This window comes from Sceloporus undulatus, chromosome 8 (genome assembly GCF_019175285.1).
Source record: "Sceloporus undulatus isolate JIND9_A2432 ecotype Alabama chromosome 8, SceUnd_v1.1, whole genome shotgun sequence".
Taxonomy (NCBI): domain Eukaryota; kingdom Metazoa; phylum Chordata; class Lepidosauria; order Squamata; family Phrynosomatidae; genus Sceloporus; species Sceloporus undulatus.
In genome coordinates, this window is record NC_056529.1 from 9,358,363 (window position 1) to 9,381,447 (window position 23,085).

At 43.0% G+C, this 23,085-nt stretch overlaps 1 protein-coding gene across 5 annotated transcripts in view; it reads right to left on the minus strand.

Annotated features, from left to right (window-relative positions):
* Positions 1 to 573: 573 nt before the first annotated feature.
* Positions 574 to 23,085, minus strand: part of RIPOR1 (RHO family interacting cell polarization regulator 1) — an 82,352-nt gene continuing 59,840 nt past the window's right edge. For 3 of the 5 annotated variants that reach the window (XM_042437645.1, XM_042437641.1, XM_042437644.1), the window contains exons 4-22: positions 22,378 to 22,456; positions 21,675 to 21,698; positions 20,015 to 20,068; positions 18,759 to 18,911; positions 18,596 to 18,659; positions 18,198 to 18,241; positions 17,781 to 17,906; positions 17,535 to 17,683; positions 16,530 to 16,659; positions 12,834 to 13,547; positions 12,325 to 12,440; positions 9,738 to 9,918; positions 8,326 to 8,461; positions 8,034 to 8,195; positions 7,104 to 7,262; positions 6,345 to 6,541; positions 6,049 to 6,132; positions 5,507 to 5,597; positions 574 to 1,974 (exon numbers count right to left, since the gene is read on the minus strand). In XM_042437645.1, the coding sequence (XP_042293579.1) occupies positions 1,877 to 1,974; positions 5,507 to 5,597; positions 6,049 to 6,132; positions 6,345 to 6,541; positions 7,104 to 7,262; positions 8,034 to 8,195; positions 8,326 to 8,461; positions 9,738 to 9,918; positions 12,325 to 12,440; positions 12,834 to 13,547; positions 16,530 to 16,659; positions 17,535 to 17,683; positions 17,781 to 17,906; positions 18,198 to 18,241; positions 18,596 to 18,659; positions 18,759 to 18,911; positions 20,015 to 20,068; positions 21,675 to 21,698; positions 22,378 to 22,456 (2,761 nt within the window). In that variant the 3' untranslated portion in view covers positions 574 to 1,876. Of the gene's footprint in view, positions 1,975 to 4,873; positions 4,937 to 5,506; positions 5,598 to 6,048; positions 6,133 to 6,344; positions 6,542 to 7,103; positions 7,263 to 8,033; positions 8,196 to 8,325; positions 8,462 to 9,737; positions 9,919 to 12,324; positions 12,441 to 12,833; positions 13,548 to 16,529; positions 16,660 to 17,534; positions 17,684 to 17,780; positions 17,907 to 18,197; positions 18,242 to 18,595; positions 18,660 to 18,758; positions 18,912 to 20,014; positions 20,069 to 21,674; positions 21,699 to 22,377; positions 22,457 to 23,085 lie in introns of all 5 variants that reach the window. The other 2 variants (XM_042437643.1, XM_042437642.1) reach the window with 2 other exon arrangements.

A 23,085-nucleotide genomic window follows, 5' to 3' on the forward strand; every position in this document is an offset into this window, starting at 1 on the left:
ATGATAATGCAGGAGTGTCAAAGCTCATCTCACAGGCTGCATACGGTAACCGAGGATTATTTTTGTGCCCCCCCCATGTGTTTTTGCTGCAGAATGCCCAGAAATGCACTCTAAAGGGTATGGAGGGCATGTTCACCATATTTAGAGCCCCCTTGTGTCCCATCAGGGTCAAAAACAAGTTTTGCAATGTTTTTCAGAATGGTTTTTTTTTCCTGAAATGCTCCAAAATGTTCACTAGAGTGCAGGGGATGCATTTCCACATTTTGCAGGCTCCCTGGGCCACTTTAGCCAGTTTGTTTTTGAAAACCAAAACATGTTGAAAATGCCCCCTAGAAGCATTTTGGGGCAAAACATTGATTGATTGATTGATTGGGGGAGTGGTGCAGCCCTTCATGGTCTTCTCAGGTGCTAATGTGCCCCCGATTTTAGGATCCATCCACAAAGAATTTTCATCTGAGATATCTCAAGAATCACCTTCTTTATGACCCTGTAAAACGCAATCACTCATCTTCCCAGCATCTCTTTTGCATCGAAGCCTTTTTCAGACCCGGAACAGCAATGAAAGACCACTTGTTGATGGGTAGTAAAGGGTGTTTTATTTCAGCAACCCTATTTAGGTTCTCATACTTGTGTTGTTCAATCCTCTCATTAATTTCTAAAATCTAAAATGGTTGCTTTTTTTGTTTTTTGCTTTTACTATTGTGTATTATTTAATGTTTTATATTATAACACTTAAAAACAATCCTTTTCATGTTTTTCCTGTACTGCTTTGCTTTGCATATCTTTCCTTTCCTGACAACGAAATAAAACTTCCCAAGGCTCAGTGCTGGACTTTGTTGAACTTGACTCATCCAAGGTGGCTTTAAGCTTTTTAGACTTTAGAATTCAATATATTTCACTTCCCAGCTGGTGAGGGAAACTCCACAGCAGCAATGTACAAAATGGGACACAAAAACTTCACTTGTTCCAACCTTTTTTTTTTTTTAATTTCAGGCTTAAAGTCAAAATGAGCCAAACCTCTTGATAATTACATTATATATATTTATATTTATATATATATGTAGATATACAGATAAATTTATAGATATTTTATAGAAAAGGGACATTTTGCTTTGTCTCCAGCTTCCCCTTCCTCGCACACACAAATGTGTAAATAAAAAATAATAAAATAGCTCAAAAGGTGGCAGCTTCTGCCTATTCAATGTGACTTCTGTCTTCTCCACAGCATCACATTAAAAACTATTTCTTCCTCCACCCCGCTGGGAGAACCAGAACTTACTCCTATAGTCCTTGTGCCTGCTTTTGCTCACGAACAATAGAGCTATTGGCAATCTGTCACTAGCAGAATATACCTTGGCCCCAATTTTCTGCAGTATTCACAATATGCCCAGAAAGTGGCATGGGTAAGATGAGAACAAGCTGAACATTAAATTGGGATTTCAAACACACAAGAGTTTTTCCAAGCTTTCTTTCAAATAAGAGACGGCCTTTGCAACTAAAATTGATCTGCTACAGCTTTTATGCACTCATTTGTTGCCATCTTTTTCCCTCTCAACAGGGGCATGTTAGTCCTGCAAATGAATGACAAGAAGCCCAAATTCCTACAAAACAAAAACCAGGAGACTCTCTCAATGCTTTTGTGCCCACATCAACTCCAAGAGTGCAGCGGCCAGCGGGGCTTGGAAAAAGGCATCCTTTGCATAAGGCAGTGTGTGGGCGGTACTAATACTGCTGTGTGTCCATGCGCTGAGAGGTAAAAGCTGCCCAGTCTGTGGCACACTGATTTGAACCCAGTCTGTGTGAGCTAGTTGAAAGATCTGTGACATGCACAGTTTATGCCCTCAAAGGATTTGCAGACAGATCAATACAACACGCTTCAGAATGCAGTGCTGGCCATGCTCCCTGGGGCAAAGATCCGTGGCAAACTGTCGAGGGACTCTTCCAACCGCCGGTGAGCAGATTTCCCATCTTCCCCTGCAAACACAAATAACAAGTAGCTGCCAGTTAGAATACTGTTTGCCCACAACGGTGCATGCAAGTCAACAAAGGTTAGGCCACAAAATTTACACTGGCAACACACGGTAGACTAATATGGGAGGGAAAACACCAGCTATCATCAAGTTTCGAGGCTTTACTGCTTATGGGTGGTTGTCACTTGCAAAGGAAAACCTGGCGAGTAGCTATCGTATGACTTTATAGCCTTCTCAGCCCAATCTGTAATCAATAACACTATCTGATGCTGCGCAGTTAAGCATTCCTGGAATTAGGTCCCCAGATTCCTATTGAATAATAACTATTACATTCATCCTGGGAATGGTGAGTTCAAGTAATAGTTTTTGAATTATTTGGGTTTGGATACTGATTCCTTGATATAAACCAAGTTGCTAGTTTATTCATTATATGAACATTAGCTGCTTAGAGATAAGTTGGGCAACTGTGGGAGCCTGGGGCCATTTCTGCCTGACAGAGCTCTTTGTGGGCTTCACCTCCCACAGCAAGTCCAAAACATCCATTTTCCTCTGCAAACTCTCTCAAAATGGCAACAGGAGATGTTGGAAATTCACTCACTGTTGCCATTTTGAGAGGAACTGTGAAGTCCTTGTGTGGGTATTTGAACATTTGGGGGGCTTTTGGCATGATTTAGGGCAAAGGGCCCCCCAAAATTATGCTCAGTTTTTTAAAAATTGGAGGTTGGGTTTACAGGGCCAGCCCTTGCCCATCCCTGGGAAAAGCAATGCTTACTATGTAAAAGTTAACTCATTCTGCTGTCATACAGAACTCTGTAGACATCTTGATGGCCATATTAAACACTGAATCTTCTCCAATCAGAGAAGTTGAAAGGCAGGGATGAATGATGTGTGGCAGTTGGGATAAGGTATCTTTGGGCTGACTTGTAGGCAACTGTCCAGTTTTCACTGATTTCTCAAGCTTTGCCCAGATAGCAGTTTCTCAATTTACTAGCTGAATATTTTAGAACACAACCAGTAATGCAAGAAATACAGTGTGCCCATGCCATATGTGGATGTGCCATACGCGGCTTTAACCTTACGCGAGTTAAGCCACTGGGTGATGAACGGTGTGTGCACCCATGGCGCACGCACCGTTCCAAACGCGGAAGCGCTCCCCCATTGCAGCCAATGGGGTTTGAGCTTATGTGTTTTTCCCCATAAGCTTATAGAGAGGGCAAACTGCAGCATGAACGAAAGTAAGCTTCATGCAGTCATCCTTTGGCACTTGCTATGACCCAGTATGCCAACCACAATGATCTCCTAGCTGTCACTAGAAATAGGCTAGTGATAGGAAAAGTATGACATTTGAAGCTGCCAATGACTCCAACCCCCATAACCCCTCTGCATAGAACTGTGCAGCACCAAGATGCATTAGCAGATGTCTTTGGTCCTTGGGATACTTTAAAAAGAGTTGTGGTCATCATTAGGCCAGGAGCCAGTTGATCATAGAGATGGCAAATCCAAGGGAGTCACAATTTAAAACTGCTATCTGGTTAAAGTACAACTATTAATCACACTGAATAGTCAAATAGTATTAAGCACAGAAAAAATTAATTTATTAGAACTAGAGTTGGGCTGAAAGTTAAGCTTTACAAACTTACATAGCAGATTATATGGAAACTACCCTCTGCACAACAAATACAGTTAGCTCTGCAGTAGTCCTAGTGGTAACAGCCTGTGTTGTTTGCTTCAACTTTCCTCTGGAACTACTGTTTTCCTGCTTTGAAGTATTTGCCATTCTCACATATGAAGAAACCAAGCCAGCGGAAAAAGTCAAGCCATGTTGCTTGGTTGCAAAAACTGGACAGTTGCAGATTCCCTGATCTTCAGTGAAGAGTATCCCTGTAACTCTACTCCTACATCCCAGCTTTTGCTATCAGAGGGTGCAGTACAAAGGAGGAAGCTGTCTTTTTCACGAACACTCATCAATATATTACAGTGGTCAAATTGGGTCAAGTGGTCATTGCTCTACAGTAGGGTGTACAGTAGATCCTTTAGGTCTTAAGACGTTAGTTTCCCATCTCTATGATTCTGTAAGAGAAACGTGGATAGAGTGCCCCTGAAGAGTCCTTAATCTGCCAAAAGTTCCAGATTTCTTAAAAATGCAAAACTAATAGAGCGGGTAAAACAGGTTATCATTTAGTGGAAAGCCTATCTTAAGTTTCCTGAGATGGGGACCCTACCATGTCCTTTCTGTCCCAATATGTCTTGGTACTGCACTCTTCATCTTGGGACTGAGTTTAATTGCTGACTTCACAGCTACATCATCTGGCCGAATGTTTGTACTTCCATGTACTTCTTTTTGAAGACCCTAACCTGATGAAGAGTTCTAGAGAACTCAAAAACTTTCATGCTATTGTGGAAATTTAGCAAATCCTAATAAAGATGTGTTCATTGATTAACACAGCTAACCTTGTTTTGATATATGCATATCTTGAGATCAAAATGTATGATCTGCAAAATTCAAGAACAAAAGGGTTTGGTGTGGAGAAAACAGAGTAACATGTATTGCATGCAGAATGGCCCAGGTTTAGTCTCTGTTGCCTTCAAGGCAGAAAGAAGGTGAAGGGGAAAGACTTCTTACTGCTTAACATCTCAGAGAGTTGCTGTGAGTCAGAATAGACAATACTGAGCTAGATGGACAATTTTTTTTCATAACATAGCCCCTCGACAGGAATGCCATTCCTTTTGTCATAGTGACATAGACACAGCCAGCCAGAAACAAGTGCACTAGTGGGGAGTTGCCACAATTTAGACAAAAATCCAATAACATAAAAGGCTAACGGTCCAAGACAAAAAAGACATTGGCAAGACATGCAGCAGGATGGGGAGGGGGAAAAACAGACTGACTAACAAATCCCAACCTGTATAGCTGCTGTCATGAACCGAAGTCTAGTTAGCCAATCAGATGGTTCTCTCAGTGCCATCTAACAAAGGATAATAAACAACAACAATGGCTTTACACATTACTCTCTTAAATGTGTGCATATTTTGAGATAAAAAAGTAACATCTGAAAAATTCCAGACCAAATCCTGTTCTCTCAGCATTGTATACCAGCAGACATCAAGAGACAAGCCGTGGGGTAAGCCATTGTGGCATAGTGGTTAGGGTGTTAAGACTATGACTCTGGAGACCAGGGTCCGATTCCCCACTTGGTCATGAAACCCACTGAGTGATCTTGGGCAAGGCACACTCGCAGCTTCAGGCAAAAGCAATGGCAAATCTCTGAGGAAATCTTGCCAAGAAAACCCCATGGCCTTAGGATCGCCATGAATTGGAAATGTCCTGAAGCATACAACGACAAAATTCAGAGATCAAATCTTTTTATACCCCAGGCTGAGACATACAAGCTGAAGCTTTGCCTGGATACCTAAATAAAGGGACCTTTATGCAGCATTCCATGAACATAACCCACTTCCGGCAAAGCATAAAGGGAGCCATTTGCAAGGCAAGGTGAAAACCCCATCTGGGATAGGGACAAAAACCAGACACCTACCACACAGCATGAGGCTCTGTTTGGCTGCCTCTCGCACAGCCTCTTTGTCAGTTTGGCACAGGTACACCAGCTGCTCAATACTCTCCTTGGCCTATTTTGGATGAGAAACGTAAAAGAAGCTTGCATTATGAGATTCTAGCTTCTTTTCTTTACTGAACCTTAAAACCTCAAACTACAATGATAGCACAAGCTCAAAGATTAAAAAAGAAATACAAAGTCTTGAAACCCACTGCAGGCGGAGAACATAGCTGGAATCCTGTTGGTGCATCCCAACCAGAGTAGACCTTATGAATCAATTGACAAATGGTAAGTCAACACAAGCAGAGAGGTAAATCCCACTGATTCAGTAGGTCTACAGTAACTAGAATTCAGTAGGATTCAGGAGTATGTCTGTCTTCAGGTATTTTCCTGAATTCAATAAATTTTTGTAGGCACAGAGTGAAAGTCATGTCTGGAAGTTTCTGAAATGCCAGTAGATATGGCAAAAATAGCCACCTTGGAAAAGAGTTTCATTTAATTTTATCCAAATAACCAGGCCTCACCTTCAGACATCCCAAGGCTGCACAAGCAGCAATCCGTGTTTGCACCTCTTCATCCTCCAGCTGCTCAAGATAGCAAAGCAGGGCCTGAGGAAGACAAATCTGTCAGCTTGCCAGTACCTAATAGAAGATTGTACACCCTTCTGTATGCCACAACTACCAGAATTCTTTGGTGGAAATCAAAGAATGTAAAAGTGGTTCCAAAATATTTAAAAATCTGTATCTTAGTTGTGACTCAAAGCACACTCATACATGCCCCTGCCATCACCCAAGCTCTCAAAGGCTTAGTAGGTACTTACCCGCTCCCTGAAGCCAGGGTTCTCTGACAGGCTTCGCAGCTGTGCTGACACAGCCCCAACAACTTTGCTGTTTCCTTCAACAAGAAGCAGGCTTAAAGCTTTCATTCCATCTTTGCGGAGCCGGCTCTCAGGAACACGCTTCAGGGCTTTCAATACCACATCTTGGTCATCGGAGTTCAGGTTCTGTGCTAGCAAAACTGGTGGGCAGGGATGGGATAACAGAACAAAGCACTGCTGTTAGCAACAGTGCCATTTTCAGCAGGGGAAAATGGTATTCCAACTGGGGAAAGCCAGTTAAGGGTCCCTTTAAAATGCCTTTTGAAAAGCTTTTATTTTTCCAATATTAAAAATGACACACTGGAGAAGATGCAGAGTGGTGATAGCACCCCCCTCTGTACTTTGATCTGTGATAGCTGTTAGTACATGGAAGTCATCACTTGACATAGCATCCATCTAGTGTCATATATAATACATAGAAAGGCTGAGTGGAATGGCAGCTGTGTTTCACTTCAATACTAGGGATAGGACAGCATCCTCTGTCACAATGGAGGATAACATGATTGGGATCAGCACAGGCCATATGACATACAAGCACAGCTCTGTCCTCCAAGAGAGGAAAGGAGTGGAAATCTCAGGAAAAATAGCCTGGCAACATCCACTGTTGACCCCTGCATCTGCGCCCTGGAACAGCTGCCTCACTTAATGGTTACGCTGTCCCTGTGTGGACACACTCCCTGTGTTCTCAGTTGTATCACATACCTTCTTCTGCCAACTCCAAGATATATGAGTCCAGTGTTAAGATGGGCAGAACCTCAAAGTGGCTCCAGTACTGGAAGAGGGTGACTTGTTCAGATTGGCAGCTCCCCTGGCGTCTGGGTAGCCTGCGCTGTAGAAGCTCCTCTGCCAGTTTCACACATACTGTTGGGGTGAGGGGGACAGAACATATTATAATGGCTTCCAAACACTTCTAAATACATGAGTTTATTGTACCAGTCAAAGGCCTTGATAAATACATTAAAGATATATAAAAGTGTAGAGTATACAAAATATAGCAAGAAAGGCATTACAAACATTAACTCATGATGTTACAGACATCAGATATAAAGACTCAGAAGCCAACAATAAATTCACATTAGCACTAATGTGAGTCTCCAAGACAACTGATAACCATTTTATCTGATTCTCACTTTCTTTTAAATGGCCATTTGGGGGGGGGGGGCACTTCCAAATAGTACATCAACAAAACGATTTCTTGCAGCCACGCTTGGTCTTCTATATGGGATTGGATGATAATGATGATTGGAAGAAAAGAAACAGTCTTGTGGTAGAATGGCTTCTCTTAGGATAAAAACTTTGAAAGAGTGACAGTATGGTGTGTTCTTACGCCTCAGAAGTAATCCAATCCAACAAAAGAAGGGCCAATAATAGCCACCAACAAAATAAAAGAAGGCACAGACATTGGTTGGAGAGAAGAGCATCACTGTTCTGTGAAGGAAGCCAGTCTTGAAGAAGTCTCAATACAAGAATATTGAGCCACGTTTAAGCAAAAATAGCCCCAAAGTGCCTTAGAGTAGTGGCTCTCAACTTCTAGTTGTTTTGGGCTTTAGTTCATAGAAGTCCCAAAGAGAGGATATAAATGGAATGAAATAAATATGATAATAAAACACAGTAGAAATGAAAAGCACACACCTGGATCTGCTAGGCCTTGTTGCCGTTCATTGATTCGTGCTCCATACTGGGAACCAAGAGTCTGCAGGAACTTTTCTACGGGGCAGGTGTACACGTTAGGGGTGGTGACACAACTGTCCCAGAAAGGCAGTACCCCCTCTTTCCATGTGGAAAACTGGACCACTGAGAACAGAGTACACAGTGTCAATTTAGAGTTCAAGTTACCACTGCCAAACTGAAGAGAGGATTTTGCTCTCGATCACTCTCTGCTAGGATTCGATTAGTGCCAACCTTGGGATGCCTTCTTTCCTACCTTCTTCGACAGAGTTGGCTGTCCTTGCTTGCTCCTCCACCAGGCGACAAACCACCTCCAGGACCTGCACTTCCCTTGACAGCCTGTCAAGTGCATACATCTCCCGGCAGCGGAGAGGTCCAAAATTGCCCAGCTTCTAGAAGTCAAATACACATGGCAAAGAGTCTTGGGAGGGGATCTGACATCACTTCATACTGTAAAAAGTATTTAGGGAGGTATTTCTAAACTAGGATGGCAGAATAAGTGGCTACTCCAACAGGTCAAGGTAGCATGAAGCACAAGGGTGGCAGGATGGGGAGCAAAGTAACCAACTTTAAAGTGAGATCAAACTGCCATGACAGTCAGGAAGGCAAAACGTAAAGAAGGTGGAAAGGTATAAGTGGGAAAGAAAAAGCAATACAAGGCAAGGAAAGGGCCAATTCCGAGGTTTCCAGGACAGCATGGATGTGAACCTGTGGTTCTCCACATGTTGATGGACTGCAACTCCCACTTTTTCTGACTAGGGCTGATGGCAGCTGCAATCCAACAATATTCAAAGGGTCTATATTCTCTATCGCTGTGGCAGACAGATCAGGGTTAGTAAACGGTTTCAGGATTACAATTTGATTTCAAATGCAAAGGCCCTCCCTCCATTCCAAGTGCCATTGTCCTGGCCTCAGAGGGAGATTATAAGAAGCAGGCACAGCTCCACCACGCCTAGTCCAGAGGCAGAAGAAAGGCATTCCCTCCATTCCAATTGCCATAACCCTGGCCTTGGAGGGAGAGAATAAGAGGCAGTTTCTGCTGGACTAAATCCCCTTCCCCACTGCCATCCCCTTTCCTTGCATGTTGTGTCTTGAGATGTTAAGTCTGATGGCAGGGAACTGCCTTAATTACTTATTTGTAAGCTACTCTGAGAGCATGTCTGAAGAGTAGGGTATAAATACAATAAATAAATACATTCAGAGTACTGTACTAGGCTAGATTAGGCTACAAACCCTAAATAACCTAAATACTGAAGAGCTGCCCATTTAGTGGGTGTATCTACTAAAGCACAGCTTGACCACCTGCTGTTTATCTACTAGGGTATCTTTTTTGGTGGTGCTCTCATTGTAGAAGATCCTCTCCCAATATTTTCCTGGGAGTTCTTTCAGATGGGAAGTAAAAAAAATAATAATGAAAATAATGACAGCATGTGTGCCCACAGAGAGCACCCTGAGTGCCACCTCTGGCACACATGCCATAGATTTGCCATCACTGGACAGTACATATTGCATTTTAGTGTTATTCCTTGTTCTATATTGTTAGCATTTTTATTGTTATGTGTCACACATCTTTTTTTCACTGGAAAAGTGAGGCTATTAAACAACAAATCCTTTTAAATGAATAAAAGTATACCCAGCCTAGGCTATAACTCTTCATTTTCCACTCACCAGCAGCAAATGGTTGCAGTGCTTGAGATGCAGGACTAAGGCCTGGTCAAGGAACTCATTGCCAGTACTCATGGGCTCTGAGCCCTCCTCTAAATTCACGGACCCTGCGGTCTCTTCAGCAACAGTCTCTCCAGTAGCTGGAAATCTACTTGCGGAAGCAGATTTGACATTGCTTGTCCTCCTGTGAAGAGAAGCAGTAAGCAAGATACAAGAAAGCATTTAGTCTTTTGTGAGGTGACATTTCTTCAACTGTAGCGATGAACATGATACACAGCAAGGGCAGTATGTCAACACATATGCAGTATGTCAACATAGAGGCCTACATTATGTTGGTAGTACCAGAAAGAGATTAAACCATTCAATCAGTGGGATTTACCTATGTGTTGACTCCAGATGCAACAAGTGATTCTATGGGCCTACTCTAGTTGGGCTTACCAGTAACACTCAGATCTCAGAGAGCCAGTGTGGTATAGTGGCTAAAAGTGCTGGACTGGAACTTGAAAAAGCAAGGTCCTAGTTCCCACTGAGCCATAAAACTCACTGGGTAACTTTGGGCTAGCAGAAAGGGAGGGCAAGGACTGGAGGCAATACCAGCCACTGGCCACCAAGTGGCAGTGCTGCAGCACATCCTGTTGGGAGCCACCTGCCAGGCCAGGCACAAGGTCTGATGTGTCTTTCTGGCAGCAGCTGCTGCACCAGGATTCTGGGAAAGGCCATCTGCATCTCTTAGCGTGCCAAGCAAAGACATTCTCCTGGAGCAAACATAAAGCCCCAGCCAGACACAGGAGCCAGTGAAAAACCATCAGTGGTTACCCTGAAGTAACATGCCTCTACGTTTCCTTCTAGCTCTTTTTTAAATTAATGCTAGAAATAGGTACAGATGTAAACTGAAATGGAAGAAAGCCCAAGAGATGTAGGCACAGGGCAAGACCAGCCTCCCTTTCATTCTGGCATAGATGTGTGACCAGAGCTGCCCCGTCACTCTCCCTTAAAGAATAAAGCAGGCTTTAAAAAAGTGAACTCTTCAATAATAATAATAATAATAATAATAATAATAATAATACAGTAATTGCTGTGGCCTGTTACAGACTGCCAAAATAAAGCTGCTTCAGGTCTCTTTGGAGGTATGCTATTTAAATGATGCATGGGTCCTAACTAGAGTCCGGAGGTCGCGCCAAAGCCACACTCCATTCCTAAGTACTGGAGTGCAGCTTTGGTGCAGCTTCCAGATTCTTAGGATGCATGCATCATTTAAATAGCATACCTCCAAAGAGACCCGAAGCAGCTTTATTTTGGCAGTCTGTAACAGGCCTTTGTAAAAGGTATCTGAAGTTATATAAAGAAAACACAACTGACAGTAAGAACTGTTTGACACCACTTGGAGAGTGGTGGAGTCTCCATCTTTGGGTTTTTTTAAACAGGCCGGATGGTAATCTCTTGGGAGTGCTTTGATTTTGTGTTCCTGCATGGCAGGGGGTTGAACTGGATGGGCCTTGGGGTCTCTTCCAAATCTATGATTCTATTATTCTAAGCTGACACTAACAGGAAACAGCCAGCCCAAAATCAACAAAAGTTAACAACAAAATTCCTAATATAGAATTAAACAAATTAAAATGTTAAAAAACTGAATTAAAAGCTGCTTAAAAGGACAGCAATAAAAACATGCAATACCACCTTAAAACAAACCCTACTCAGCAGTTAGTCAGCTGCCAAAAGCCCACGTGAATGAAAAGTTCTGCCTGTTGGTGGAAGGACAACAGGGAAAGGTCCATCCTGGTCTTTCTGGCAACATAGTTCCACAACCTGATAGCAGCTACTAGGAAAATTCTCACTATTCCCACACTATCTTCATGTTGGGCTGTAGACACCTGTGTTCTTTCTTAGATCTTAATGCTAAAGCTTTGCGATTATGAACAGCAGGGCTAGAGCTCAGCAATGGAACTACTGCTTTGCACATAAAAGGCTTTAGCTCCTGGCATCTCCAGGCAAGAATAGGAAAGAATTCTTCCTGAAATGCCAAAGAGTTGCTACCTGTTAGTAAATATATGTCAGGGGTAGCCATGGTGGTCATGAAGGAAAACACAGGAAAAGCCAAAAAATATATTGTAGTGATACCTTTTATTAAGCCAGCCAAAAATATAAACCAATCACAAAATGCCTTATACAAGCTTTTGAAGCTCACAGACTGCTTTTTCAGGTATGGATGTTAAAAAATAATTGTCCTGTGTGAAGCTATAAGCCACTTTATGCAAATGTATTATTATTATTATTATTATTAGTAGTAGTAGTAGTAGTAATAGTAGTAGTATTCCGCTCCTACCTACCTACCTACCTATCTATCTATCTATCTATCTATCTATCTATCTATGTTTTTAATTGTACTGTTTTTAATGCTATGAAGCCGTCTGTCCTGACCTACTACTACTAATAATAATATTTTTTCAAGGATTTATATCCCACCTTTCTCCCACAATGGGATTCAAGGCAGGTGCCCTAAGGTAATTTCTCATTTTTCTCTAGCTCAGATTTCAGTATTCTACCATCACATCCCCGGTGAACTGCCTCAGTGTGTTCCATCTTCACTCACCCGTCATCATCTGAATCCTCAGTATCAGAAGCATTGAGGAAGCTAAAACTTTCAAGGGCATGCTCCACTGTCAGACTAGTGCTGGAAGCCCGGCTCAGGCATACACCCTGCTTTTGCTGTAGGGAAAGAGAGAGAAAAAACATCACACAGATACCCTTTCTTTGTCCGCTCAGAGTTGTTGCCTTTTCTCTACAAGGCAATCTCCTGTAGAGTCATATTAGCATTCTCTTATCATTTCAATGGTCAGGAAGTGGGATTTCAAGAGCTCACCTGACATTTTGTCCCAACACTGGCAAAAACTGGGGAAGGGGGGGGGGCAAACAAAAACTTAAAGTAAGCTACAGTATGTACAGATTCTCAGAAATTTGGTTGGCTGTATTCTGGCATAAAAGAGTCTTCACTACATTGGTGCAATATGATTACAATATTTATTTCAGCACCAAGTATACAAAGCTTTGAGAATGCCATCTGTTTACCAGGCTGCAGGGGACCCCTCCCTGCACACTTACCAGAAGAATTTCCTCTAGATGTTTGAGCTCCTGTTCTAGGGTCTGCAGCTCTGGGAACTGTCCCCGGTAGTCATCCAGAGCAGAGGCCAGTGAGCTGATAGCTTCCTCCAGTCCAGAATCTACTACAGGCTTGGGTCTTGGTGCCTCTGAGACTCCTGTTGGCTGAAGCTCCCTTGGGGTTGCTGGAAGTGTCAATGAGGACTTGGGCTGCTGAACATCCTGGGCCTGACAGGCTGTCTCTTCACTCTGCTCTGCAACAGGGTTGGCCTTATTTGTGTCAGCCTCTTGCTCCCCACCTTCACTGATCTGAGCATCAAGCATCAAGGCCACACTTTGAGGCAAAGAGTTCGTCTCCATGGGAGGCAGCTCCCTAGGATTAAAGTCTCTGGGGACAAGGCATTCCCCATCCTCAGCCACAGGCAGGTCCACGCTGGCTTCGCTGATCTGGCTAAGAGTCCGGGCATAGGGCACATGCCCATTAGCCACAGCCACAGCCACCTCCTCTTGAAGGACTGGTGGCTCTTTGTCCTGAGGCTGAGTAAAGGCAATTTCTATGGCGGGTGCAGTGGCCTGCACAGCAGGTTGCACAATTGACCTTGGCAAGGAGTGGCGGGCACTTCCTGACAGCTGAGGGCTGGAGGAATCGTCTGATGACTCTGAAGAGATAGACCATGCTGCCCCGTTCTCCAGCTCTTCCTGTTGCCGCAGCATGTTCTGGAAAGCATAAAGCACAGATGAGACACAATTGGGCTACAATGAGTTGCCATAGCCTGTAAAAATTACTTTGGGGGCTACAAGTACTAGAATCACCCAACCAGCATGGCCACTGGCACTGCAGGTTGGGGGCATCCAAGGAGCTGTACTCCAGAAAGGGAATTTTTCGATGCTATGAATGGAAAACTCTTGCTTACACACATACACACACACTTCTTCCCATGCCCAACCTTGTTCTCTCTCAAGACAACATATTGAAACGTCTCTGTGACACTGCCCCCTGAAGACATATTGTAATGCACTCCCATTGTTATACAATTCCACTGAAGGGCTGTTTCTTCTCCTGATCCTGATGGCTATTTAAAAACTTCCAAAGAAGGAGACTCCACCACACTCTAAGGGAGTGTGTTCTACTGTTGATCAGTTCTTACTGTCAGGAAGTTCCTCCTAATGTTGAGGTGGAATATTTTCCCCTGTAATTTGCATCCACTACTCCATGTTCTAGTCTCTAGAGCAGCAGAAAACAAACTTACTCCATCCTCAATAAGACATCCATTCAAATATTTAAACAGGGCTATCATATCACCTCTTAACCTTCTCTCCTCCAGGCTAAACATACTCAGCTCCCTGAGTCACTTCTCATAGGGTTTGCAGACCCTTCACCATTGGTTGCCCTCCTTTGGACACGCTCCAGCTTCTCAACATCCTTTTTGAATTGTGGTGCCCAGAACTAGATGCAGTATTCCAGGTGAGGCCTGACCAAAGCAGAACAGAATGGCACTATTTTCTCCCTAAGTGTTATATCTTACATTTCTCCATGTTGAAATTCATTTTGTCAATTTTGGCCCAGCTTTCTAATCTATTAAGGTCATTTTGAATTTTGATCCTCTCCCTGGTGCTTGCCAAGGTCTACAGAAAGGATGGGTAACCTGTGGCCTTCCTGATGCTATTGAACATCAACATTATCCATAGCCTGCAAAGACTACAGCAGGGGATAATATGATTTGCAGTTCAACAGCAGATATAATGCCAGAAGTTCTATACCCTGGGCAGCTCTCAAAACACTACTGCATACCCCAACGATGTTATGAATATAGGCTAAACTCTGGATATGAAAGGTATGAAACACATGAAAGATAAGAAAAACACAAACCAGCATGGGCAACATACCTACAGATACAAAAAGGAATACAGTAGATACAAAAAGCTTGTAATATCCTAAACTGCCTATAAAGGCAGCATAAAGCAAATACATAACCACTATGGAACACCACAAACTAGCACAGCAAAGGAAACCCATTGCTCACTACTGCCAAATGGCCACAGAATGGATATGCAAGAAGCCTCTGTTACTTTACATGTCTTGCCCCAGTTCTGGATCAAGCTTTGAAAAACGGGTCACGGACAAGTATACAGGAGACAGAATGCAGCTACCTCTACCTCAGCAGACTAGGCTAATCTATGGAGCCAGCACTTACACAGCCCCGAGGTGCCCTTGTCCCAAGCTGCACCGAGGACACGTCGCTGCATGAGCAGCTCCGTGGCAGCCTCTCCAGGAATGTCTCCCGGAAAATGTCCAGCAAGGCCCATCTGTGTTTGGGGGCAGCCTTCTGTGGTAGGCTCTTGAGCAGAGAAAGAGGCATTTATCAACACTGAGGGTTCACCATCACCGGCTAGTGTTCCGGTTTGATCATTTGTTCATGCCACTTGTTTTGCAGGCAGTCAGGCAGATCACTCCTCTCCAGCCTCCCTGGCAAACAGGTCAGGATCTTGATCTCACCGATAGCTCTAGATACCTCTCCCTCCTTCCTTAATTTCTTTAGTTTCTTAGACAGAGGACTGATTCAGATGTAACATCTCAGTTTGGAAAACCAAGGTTCATTACAGAGGTGGAAAAGTGTGGTCCTATGGCATTCTGCACTCCCCCCTCCCCAACCAGTTTTTGCAACTTTTAACCCTATCCTTTTTTTAAAAAAAAAAAGGTGGGGGGAATTATCTGGTTTGGAAACTTAGAATTAATCTTTTAAAGAGGTTGCAACCTTCTACCCTGTGAAAAAGTCAATTTTTCAAAGCCAGAAGTAGACTTCCGGTCATTTCCTGGTCTCTTTAATTTTGGGGTAATGGTGTGTGTGCGTGCGTGCATATGTGTTTGGCAGTCAAGAGGGCCCCAGAAGTAGAAAATGCCTCCTGCGCCCACCACAGTTGCCTACTGGGACAAATATTGAGCCCATGGGCTTTTAGCACCCGTTCTCTTTTCTTACATGCTTAATGTGATATTTTTAAGGTTTGTTAAACCAGTCTTCTGTGACACTCAAATCAAGAAAATGTAATTCAGGAGTCACCTGTAAACCAGGATTACATCAGGTTTGAAAGCTAGGAGTTCAAGGCCTTACATTTGGTTTCTCCAGTTAGGATGAAACAAGAAACCAGTGAAATAAACCAAGAAGTAATTAAAGGTACAAGAGAGAAGAGAGGAGGGATTGCACAAGGCTTATTCTCTGAACAATAAACCATGGCTAAAGTCAGATCATGATTATTTTAAAACACAGACTTCATGTCCACAGCATTTGTCCTATTTTTGTTATTCTACTGCACCTCAATTTCCTTGTATCTTCTAATCTGATGAAGTCAATTCAAAAGTCTTCTGTGATATTTTGCTTGACTTATTCTACAGTTTTATTGCTATTGCGATCCAAGAAGAAGTAATACCAACTAATTTAACTAACTATATTTGAAAATGTTCCCATTGTAGAATAATCTGGAAGTTCCTGAGGCATTAAGGAGGGCTGGCTCTACTACATTTAAGAATTTAGAGGAAACATAAAGTAAGTTCATTGCTGAAGAATGGATCACAAGTGTGCTAAAATAGCCTAAAATAGCCACATTAATTTATATCCTTGAATATATCTCCTTGAATGGATTGGTGACAAAATAAAACCCTATCTTACTCCCATATTTTAATAATCTCAAAAGAACACTCACATAAAACGCCTGTTCCCGCATGGAAGGTGTGTCGGGTGGACTCTGGTTGTATGTAGAAAATCTCTTGTTGACTGTGGATGTCTTATTTACAGTGCTGGCTGATGATGGCTGGTCCTCTTTGTCAAATGGGCTGGCAAGAAATGCACAGGAGTCATGAGAAACAGTGAACTCTTTCTGTTTGCTGATATATGATAAAGCCTAGGAAAAAGGCAGGCTACATTTTCCTTAACTCTCCTGGAGAGGTGACACCTAGGGCAGTGGTCTCCACCTTTAGGTCACCAGATGCTATTCAACTGCAATCTCTGTCATTCACAACCACTGCAAGCCCAACCGCAGTGAGTCCTAGAAATGCATAAAATCCAACATTCACTGAGACCCCAAACCAGTGCAAGCAATGATCAATTTCCTCAGAAAATACTGCAAGAAACATGTATTATAAAACATCCTATGTATTAATAATAAAATATTATTTGTGTAATACTGTTATTTTATTATGAACCTATCACATGTTTTGTGAGTTCTTATGTTTCTTGCATTATTTGTAGAGAAACTGATGGTGTATTGATATATGGAGCCTTTGTGCATGTTGGAGTTTGTGAACACTGAACATTCCTGAACAATGACCATGCTGGATTGTGATCATAGAATTATAGTCCAATGACATCTGACAGGCCAAAGTCAAGAATCACAGATCTCATTTGTAATAATCATACCTTTCTCAAAGCCTTCTACATGACTTCACGACGAAAAATCAAATCAAAACAAAACAAAAAATCCAAAGCAAAATTTTAACAAGCTTCAAGCCAGAGAACACTGGAGTGGAGTGGTTATAGTGTTGGGCTTATTCATACAGACCCATGAAACACCCTGTATAACCTTGGGCAACTCCCCTCTCCCACCTTGACTTACTGCACAGGGTTATTGTCAGGATAAAAGAGGGCAGCAGGGAAACACCACCTTGACCACACTAGAGAAAAGGTGAGCTACAAATAAGTAATCACTCACTTCCAGTTCACCTCCAGGCTCAGCTTGATGGTGCCCAGATCATTAATATCCACTGCCACCACTTGGGGGAGTGCTGCAAAAAGGTCCTTGGTCTCACAGGAGACATTCCCCACCACCACATGACTGGCCAAGCTCTTGAGCTCTGTCACCTGCAAGGAGAATGAAGAAGACAGGGCCAGTGAATGGAAAGGAAAGACCTGGTCTTTCCTGTGAAAGTGGGCTACTAGTCAGGGTGGCTTCAGTTACCTTGATAGACAGGAACTCTGTAATGAGAGGCAGGAAGATCATTTCTTCACTGTCCCACACTTGCTTGCTGTTTGCCTCAATGCGACCCCGCAGCTTCCATCGCTGGCGACCATACCTCATGAAGATCTGTCAGGCGGAATTAAGATAATGTCACTATTGACTGGATGGACACCCACAAGATGTGTCTCACTTTCAGACAGCTCAGCTCCTGAAATTTTTCTCAGGAAGCAAGTGGGGGCCATGTGAGAGAGAAGACCAAGAGAAGGAATGACATACTAACATTACCAGTGACACCCCCCATTAATTCAGACATCAGCCAAGCCCAGTCTTCTGGTCTGCTCCCCCCAAACTCTTGAACCCAAGTCCCCTCCCCTTTCCCCAAACCATGAAGCAAAATGATATGACCCCATCACAAACCTCATATTGGTCCCCAGCACACAGCCTAGCAAAGCCAGCCAATCCTGCAGGAGAAACAAGAGTCAATGTAGGTGTCTATTTCATGATCTACCAGAACCACCTTGGTTTTGCTGATGCACATATATAACAGGAAGTAGGAATGGATCCAAGCCAATTTCCACCCATGTGGTTCCAGGTCCATGTCTTTTGAAGTAAACTTGCTTTGAGGACTTCCTAGTAGAGCTATGGAGCAAAAGATCAGTAGGCTGGGAAAGGGTTAAGCAGCTTTCTACCCACTTTTCTTTTCTCCCTTTCTCCCGCTTAAAATCTAGGCTCTCACAGCTTCTTTTCAGTTCTAAAAATGGCAACCAGAGCTACCTTATGCATGCTTTTGTAAATGTAGTTTTGCCCCTTGGTACCTTTCATCTTGATGTGGAATTCTCCCAACTGGCTCTCAAGTTCATTCTCCAATAGACACATATTCTAGAAGAGAAATCCAACAATAACCTGTCAATAGCACCAACAAAGAAACCTACTCCCCCTGCACTGCCTCTTCATAAGTACCAGACCATCCAGACCCACCTCTGTGTACTCCTTGTAGCCCTTGCCAGCTTCGGCCAAGCTCTCACGTGCTTCCTTGCTACCAGGTGATCCGGTTGTGTAGGCCTTAACCATGTTGTGGGCTCCATCCCGGAGCCGTCGCTGGATGCAGTAAGCCTCATAGAGCTCATCTATCTGTTAAAAAGAGGCACAGAGAGCTACGGTGAGAGATTCTAGGAAGAATTTAGCAGAAAGCTGGTGGTCCTAGACCCATAACAACTGAAGCATTCATCAGGGCCATGTTGTCTTCATGCCACATGGTAAGTCACTGAACAAAATAGGCCACTTTCCCTGCAAGGCCAATCTCCCTGTCTTGTTCAGTTCTTCTCGTCTCTTCTGTTCCCCGCTTCTCTTTGAGGAGGGCCCAGAACTCAACAGCACCTGCATGCATTCTGTATGCAGAAGCCCCCCAGGTTCAATCTTGGGTAACTCAAGGAGCATCAAGAACATTTGATGAACAAATAGCCTGACTGGTAAAAGAATAGCTTCTTATGTTCTTCAGCGTTTCCTCCTTTACACTGTATGAATTTCTTTCTTCCCAAGAAAATAAGGTGTGTGCTTATACACACACATATACAGGCACAACAAATTATAATTATAATAAAGATGATTGACCTGCCTATGATGGTTAGGAATTTGGATAAGAAATTTTAAAATACCTTGGTTTCACAATGCTAGAACTAGAATATATGGGGGAAATATGCACTTTCATTTAATGGACCCTGAACAAAGCTAGAGAGTGAGAAAAGGAACTGCTGTATAGATTCACAACTGTACCATGCAAGAGCAGAAATTAGAACAGTGACAATTCCCAGAATTTAATTTACCCCTCTCCCACTAATTTTTAAAAAGAAAGATTTCTAGCACTTATGGTTTAAATTTCTGCTTGTGATGCCTAAGAAGTCAGAGGTGAAGTTGTCCTCTGCCAACCTAGAGGTCCAGATTGAAGTCCTATTTCCAGAGTAGCTGCCTGCCCTTTGGCTAAGCTATAACAAATATACATATGAAAATCTGTTCTAGCTACAACTGAACTTTGACTTTCACAGGTTTAATTTTTGTAGATTTTGTGGGGGCCTAGAGAAGTGTTTTTTTCCATCTCTGGATGCTCTTTCAGGAGCCCCTAACCTCCATGAATGTGTAAGGCCAACTGTATATAATTTGCAAAGGCCTCCAAAGAGTGCTGTATTTTTTGCTGCAAAAATCCCCTTTTCATGCCCAGTTCCGGGAGTAGCAGGTACCTTGCTGGCATGAAACTCCAGACGGCGTAGGAATCGTTCAATTGACTTGACTTGCTGTGAAATCATTTAAAAAAAGAAAACTACATTAGATTAGAAGCAGAAATCCAACTGGACAAAAAGATTAAAGACATTTTAAGTTCTCCATGCTCCCTGTCTGCCTATGTAAGGGAAGGTACACTAAACTTCATTTGATATAGATGGCAGAAGTTTGCACAGATGCTCACAAATGTATCAGACTCTTCTGCTGATCAGGTCTGAAGGGACAAATTTCTGACCTGAATCTTCGTTGGTATAAGGAAAAGATTTTAACCAGGGAACCAAAGCTTAGATCTGTTTGATCATAAAGCAGCATTGGGCATCTGGCCAGATTCTTCCCATTTCATTGCTATTTTAGGGGTAAAAGTTGTTTAGTGCTGAAAAGGGAATTGGCACAGATGCATTCCTTTATACAGCAGATTAAAAGCTGACTTGTTTGCTCCTGTTATCAACAGAATAGTTGGACAGCTTATTACACAGAGGCTATTTTATGCTATGAAGTCCATGTTGCCTGACTTCTCTGTCCTTTTGAAAGGGATATTTAGGAAAAATAACAACATCTCATGTGAAGAAGGCCTTGAAGGGCTCTCCTATATTGCAAATTTCAAAATCGCTTATATGTCTATTAACCTTTCAACTAGGCAAAGGCAGTCCTAAGAAAAGATTATTTTCTATGATTTTCACTGATTATGGCAGGTTATGGCACACATATGAAATCTAGCTTCATGAGTAGATTTCAAACAGGAGAAAAAACAGCTCCCAACCCCAATGAGTTTCATCCATCTGAAACCAACATCATGATCTTTCTGCATCTGGCTTGTTATAGAGCCATACACACTCTTCAAAGGTCCAAACAACTGTTGAGTCAAAAATGTCACAGAAGACTATATAGGTAGTCAAAGGTTAGTTCCCCCTGATCTAACTCTGTCTAACTGGTGTACAGCAGCTGAACTTCAGCCAATAGACAATGGTTGGCTTTTTTTTTAATAAAAGAGCTGCAAGTTGATTAAGAGAAGCTTCCTATAGCATTCAACTATTTCCTTTTTCCCACTGTCACGTCTGACTGAACACGTTTTGCATGTTTTCAAAACAATACAAAAACTTCCACAACCTGTTTTCTAGATGCAAAAAAGTGAGATAAGCAGACAGATGAGCAGTGATATATCTCTTGAACAATCTTCAACCCTTCTGAGAAAGGGAATAAGCTACTCTACATTTCAGCATTTTCTTTCTTCTTTTTAAATAATACAAGCAGCCTGAGAGGCTGTCAGGCTCCTTTGCATTGAAGGGCCAGTGGTGAGGAGCTATTTGACCCTCTAGCCTTTTACCATTTAAAAATAGGTCAAAATGGTCCCCTTCCTTCCAACTATTTTGTCTCACTGCAGAGATTCATCCATGGGATGTTTTCAATTTTTAAAAAGCCATATTGTGTTTGCCTTTAGATTCTGCCTCATGCATTTGGTCAGGGAAACAAAGAACCCTGGATGTAATCACAAGGAAAGCAGCAGTGTTACTGGGCAACACAACTGAAACCAGCTAACTTGGCCTTCTGTGCCAGCCAAGACAGAAAATGAAGTAGACAGTCAAACCAATCTCACCCAAATGCCATCCCATCACACCTTACCTTATCAAGATCATAAAGAAAGCCCTAGAAAAGAAAGAAGCAGGATAGTGAGTGTTAGGTTGGGCTCAGAAACAGGAAATTATTACTAAGTGTATGATGCCATCTTGTACACCACCAACATTGTTGTGTTGTTATTGTGTGCCTTGAAGTCATGGGGTTTTCTTGGCAAGAGCTGTTCAGAGGAGACTTGCCAATGCCTTGAGGCTGAGAGAGTGTGACTTGCCCAAGGTCACTCAGCAGGTTTCATGGCTGAGCTGGGAATCGAACCCTGGTTCCTAGAGTCATTGTCCCAACACTCAAACCTTTACACCACAGTGACTCTAACAGCTTCTGTATAATTATCACTCAAGGCCATGCACAAGGCAAGAGCCTGTTGTGTGTTGGAGGGAACTGTATAATGCTAGTACAGTGCTACATGGAAAATGCCCACAAGGTCAGAGATACTGCAGGAGTACCAACAGGGCAGAAGTTATCGCTAAGCAGAAGCCCTGTGGCCCTTGTCAACAGGACTGGATCCTGCTCTAAGCACCTGCTACTTGAGCTGCCTGTCTCATTCTGCCTGATGGTAGGGCCAGCCCTTCTCATCAGACTGCTCCCTCCATCCACAAGCTTATGCTGTTTTTTCTGCAGTCACTAGTCCTACACTCTGGGGAAAGTTAATCATAGATACAGTGGTTGTGGTTGGCATCAACGCTTTACTCACCAAACGAGAATTCCTCTTGGACTCACGGATCTGAGTGGTCAGCTTGTCAAGCTCCACCTGGTGCACTTCTACGTAAGCCCTATAGAGAGAAACTGTGCTGAGCAAACAAGAAGCCACTCTCTCTCTCCAGCCTCTCTCTCCCCTTATTGTGGAAATTTAGGTAGGCAGTATCCCTGCCATCTATTCAAACTGCAGATCCTGCATGATGTTGTCTTTGACAGTATGGCTTCAAGGAATAAAATGCTGCTCAATTCTCCAGCTTCCCAGCGCACGACAACAAAGAGAGATGCATCTTTCTAAGCTTTTGGTTCACAGGCTTAACTGAGGGCCCTTGTGGTCTCTTCCAACTCTATGATTCTATGATGATGCAGCTGGTGTAGAGACCAGACCATAAGCAAACATACTGTGCTAACTCCCTAAATGTGCCTTCACTCAACCAAAAGAGATCGTGGAGGGCCAGGGAGATAGAGGGTAATGTAGGCATATAGTGCACCAAACTATGGAAAGAAATACTGCTATACAGTAAAGGAAGCATTAAGACTATCCTGCCCATTCGCTTCCGAGCTCAATATAAGGTGTTGGTAATCACCTATAAAGCCCTAAATGGCTTGGGCCCAGGATACCTAAAGGACCGCCTCTCCCTGTACATTCCGCCTCGCACCCTCAGAACGTCTGGGCAGCAGCTACTGAAGGTGCCTGGGGCTAGGT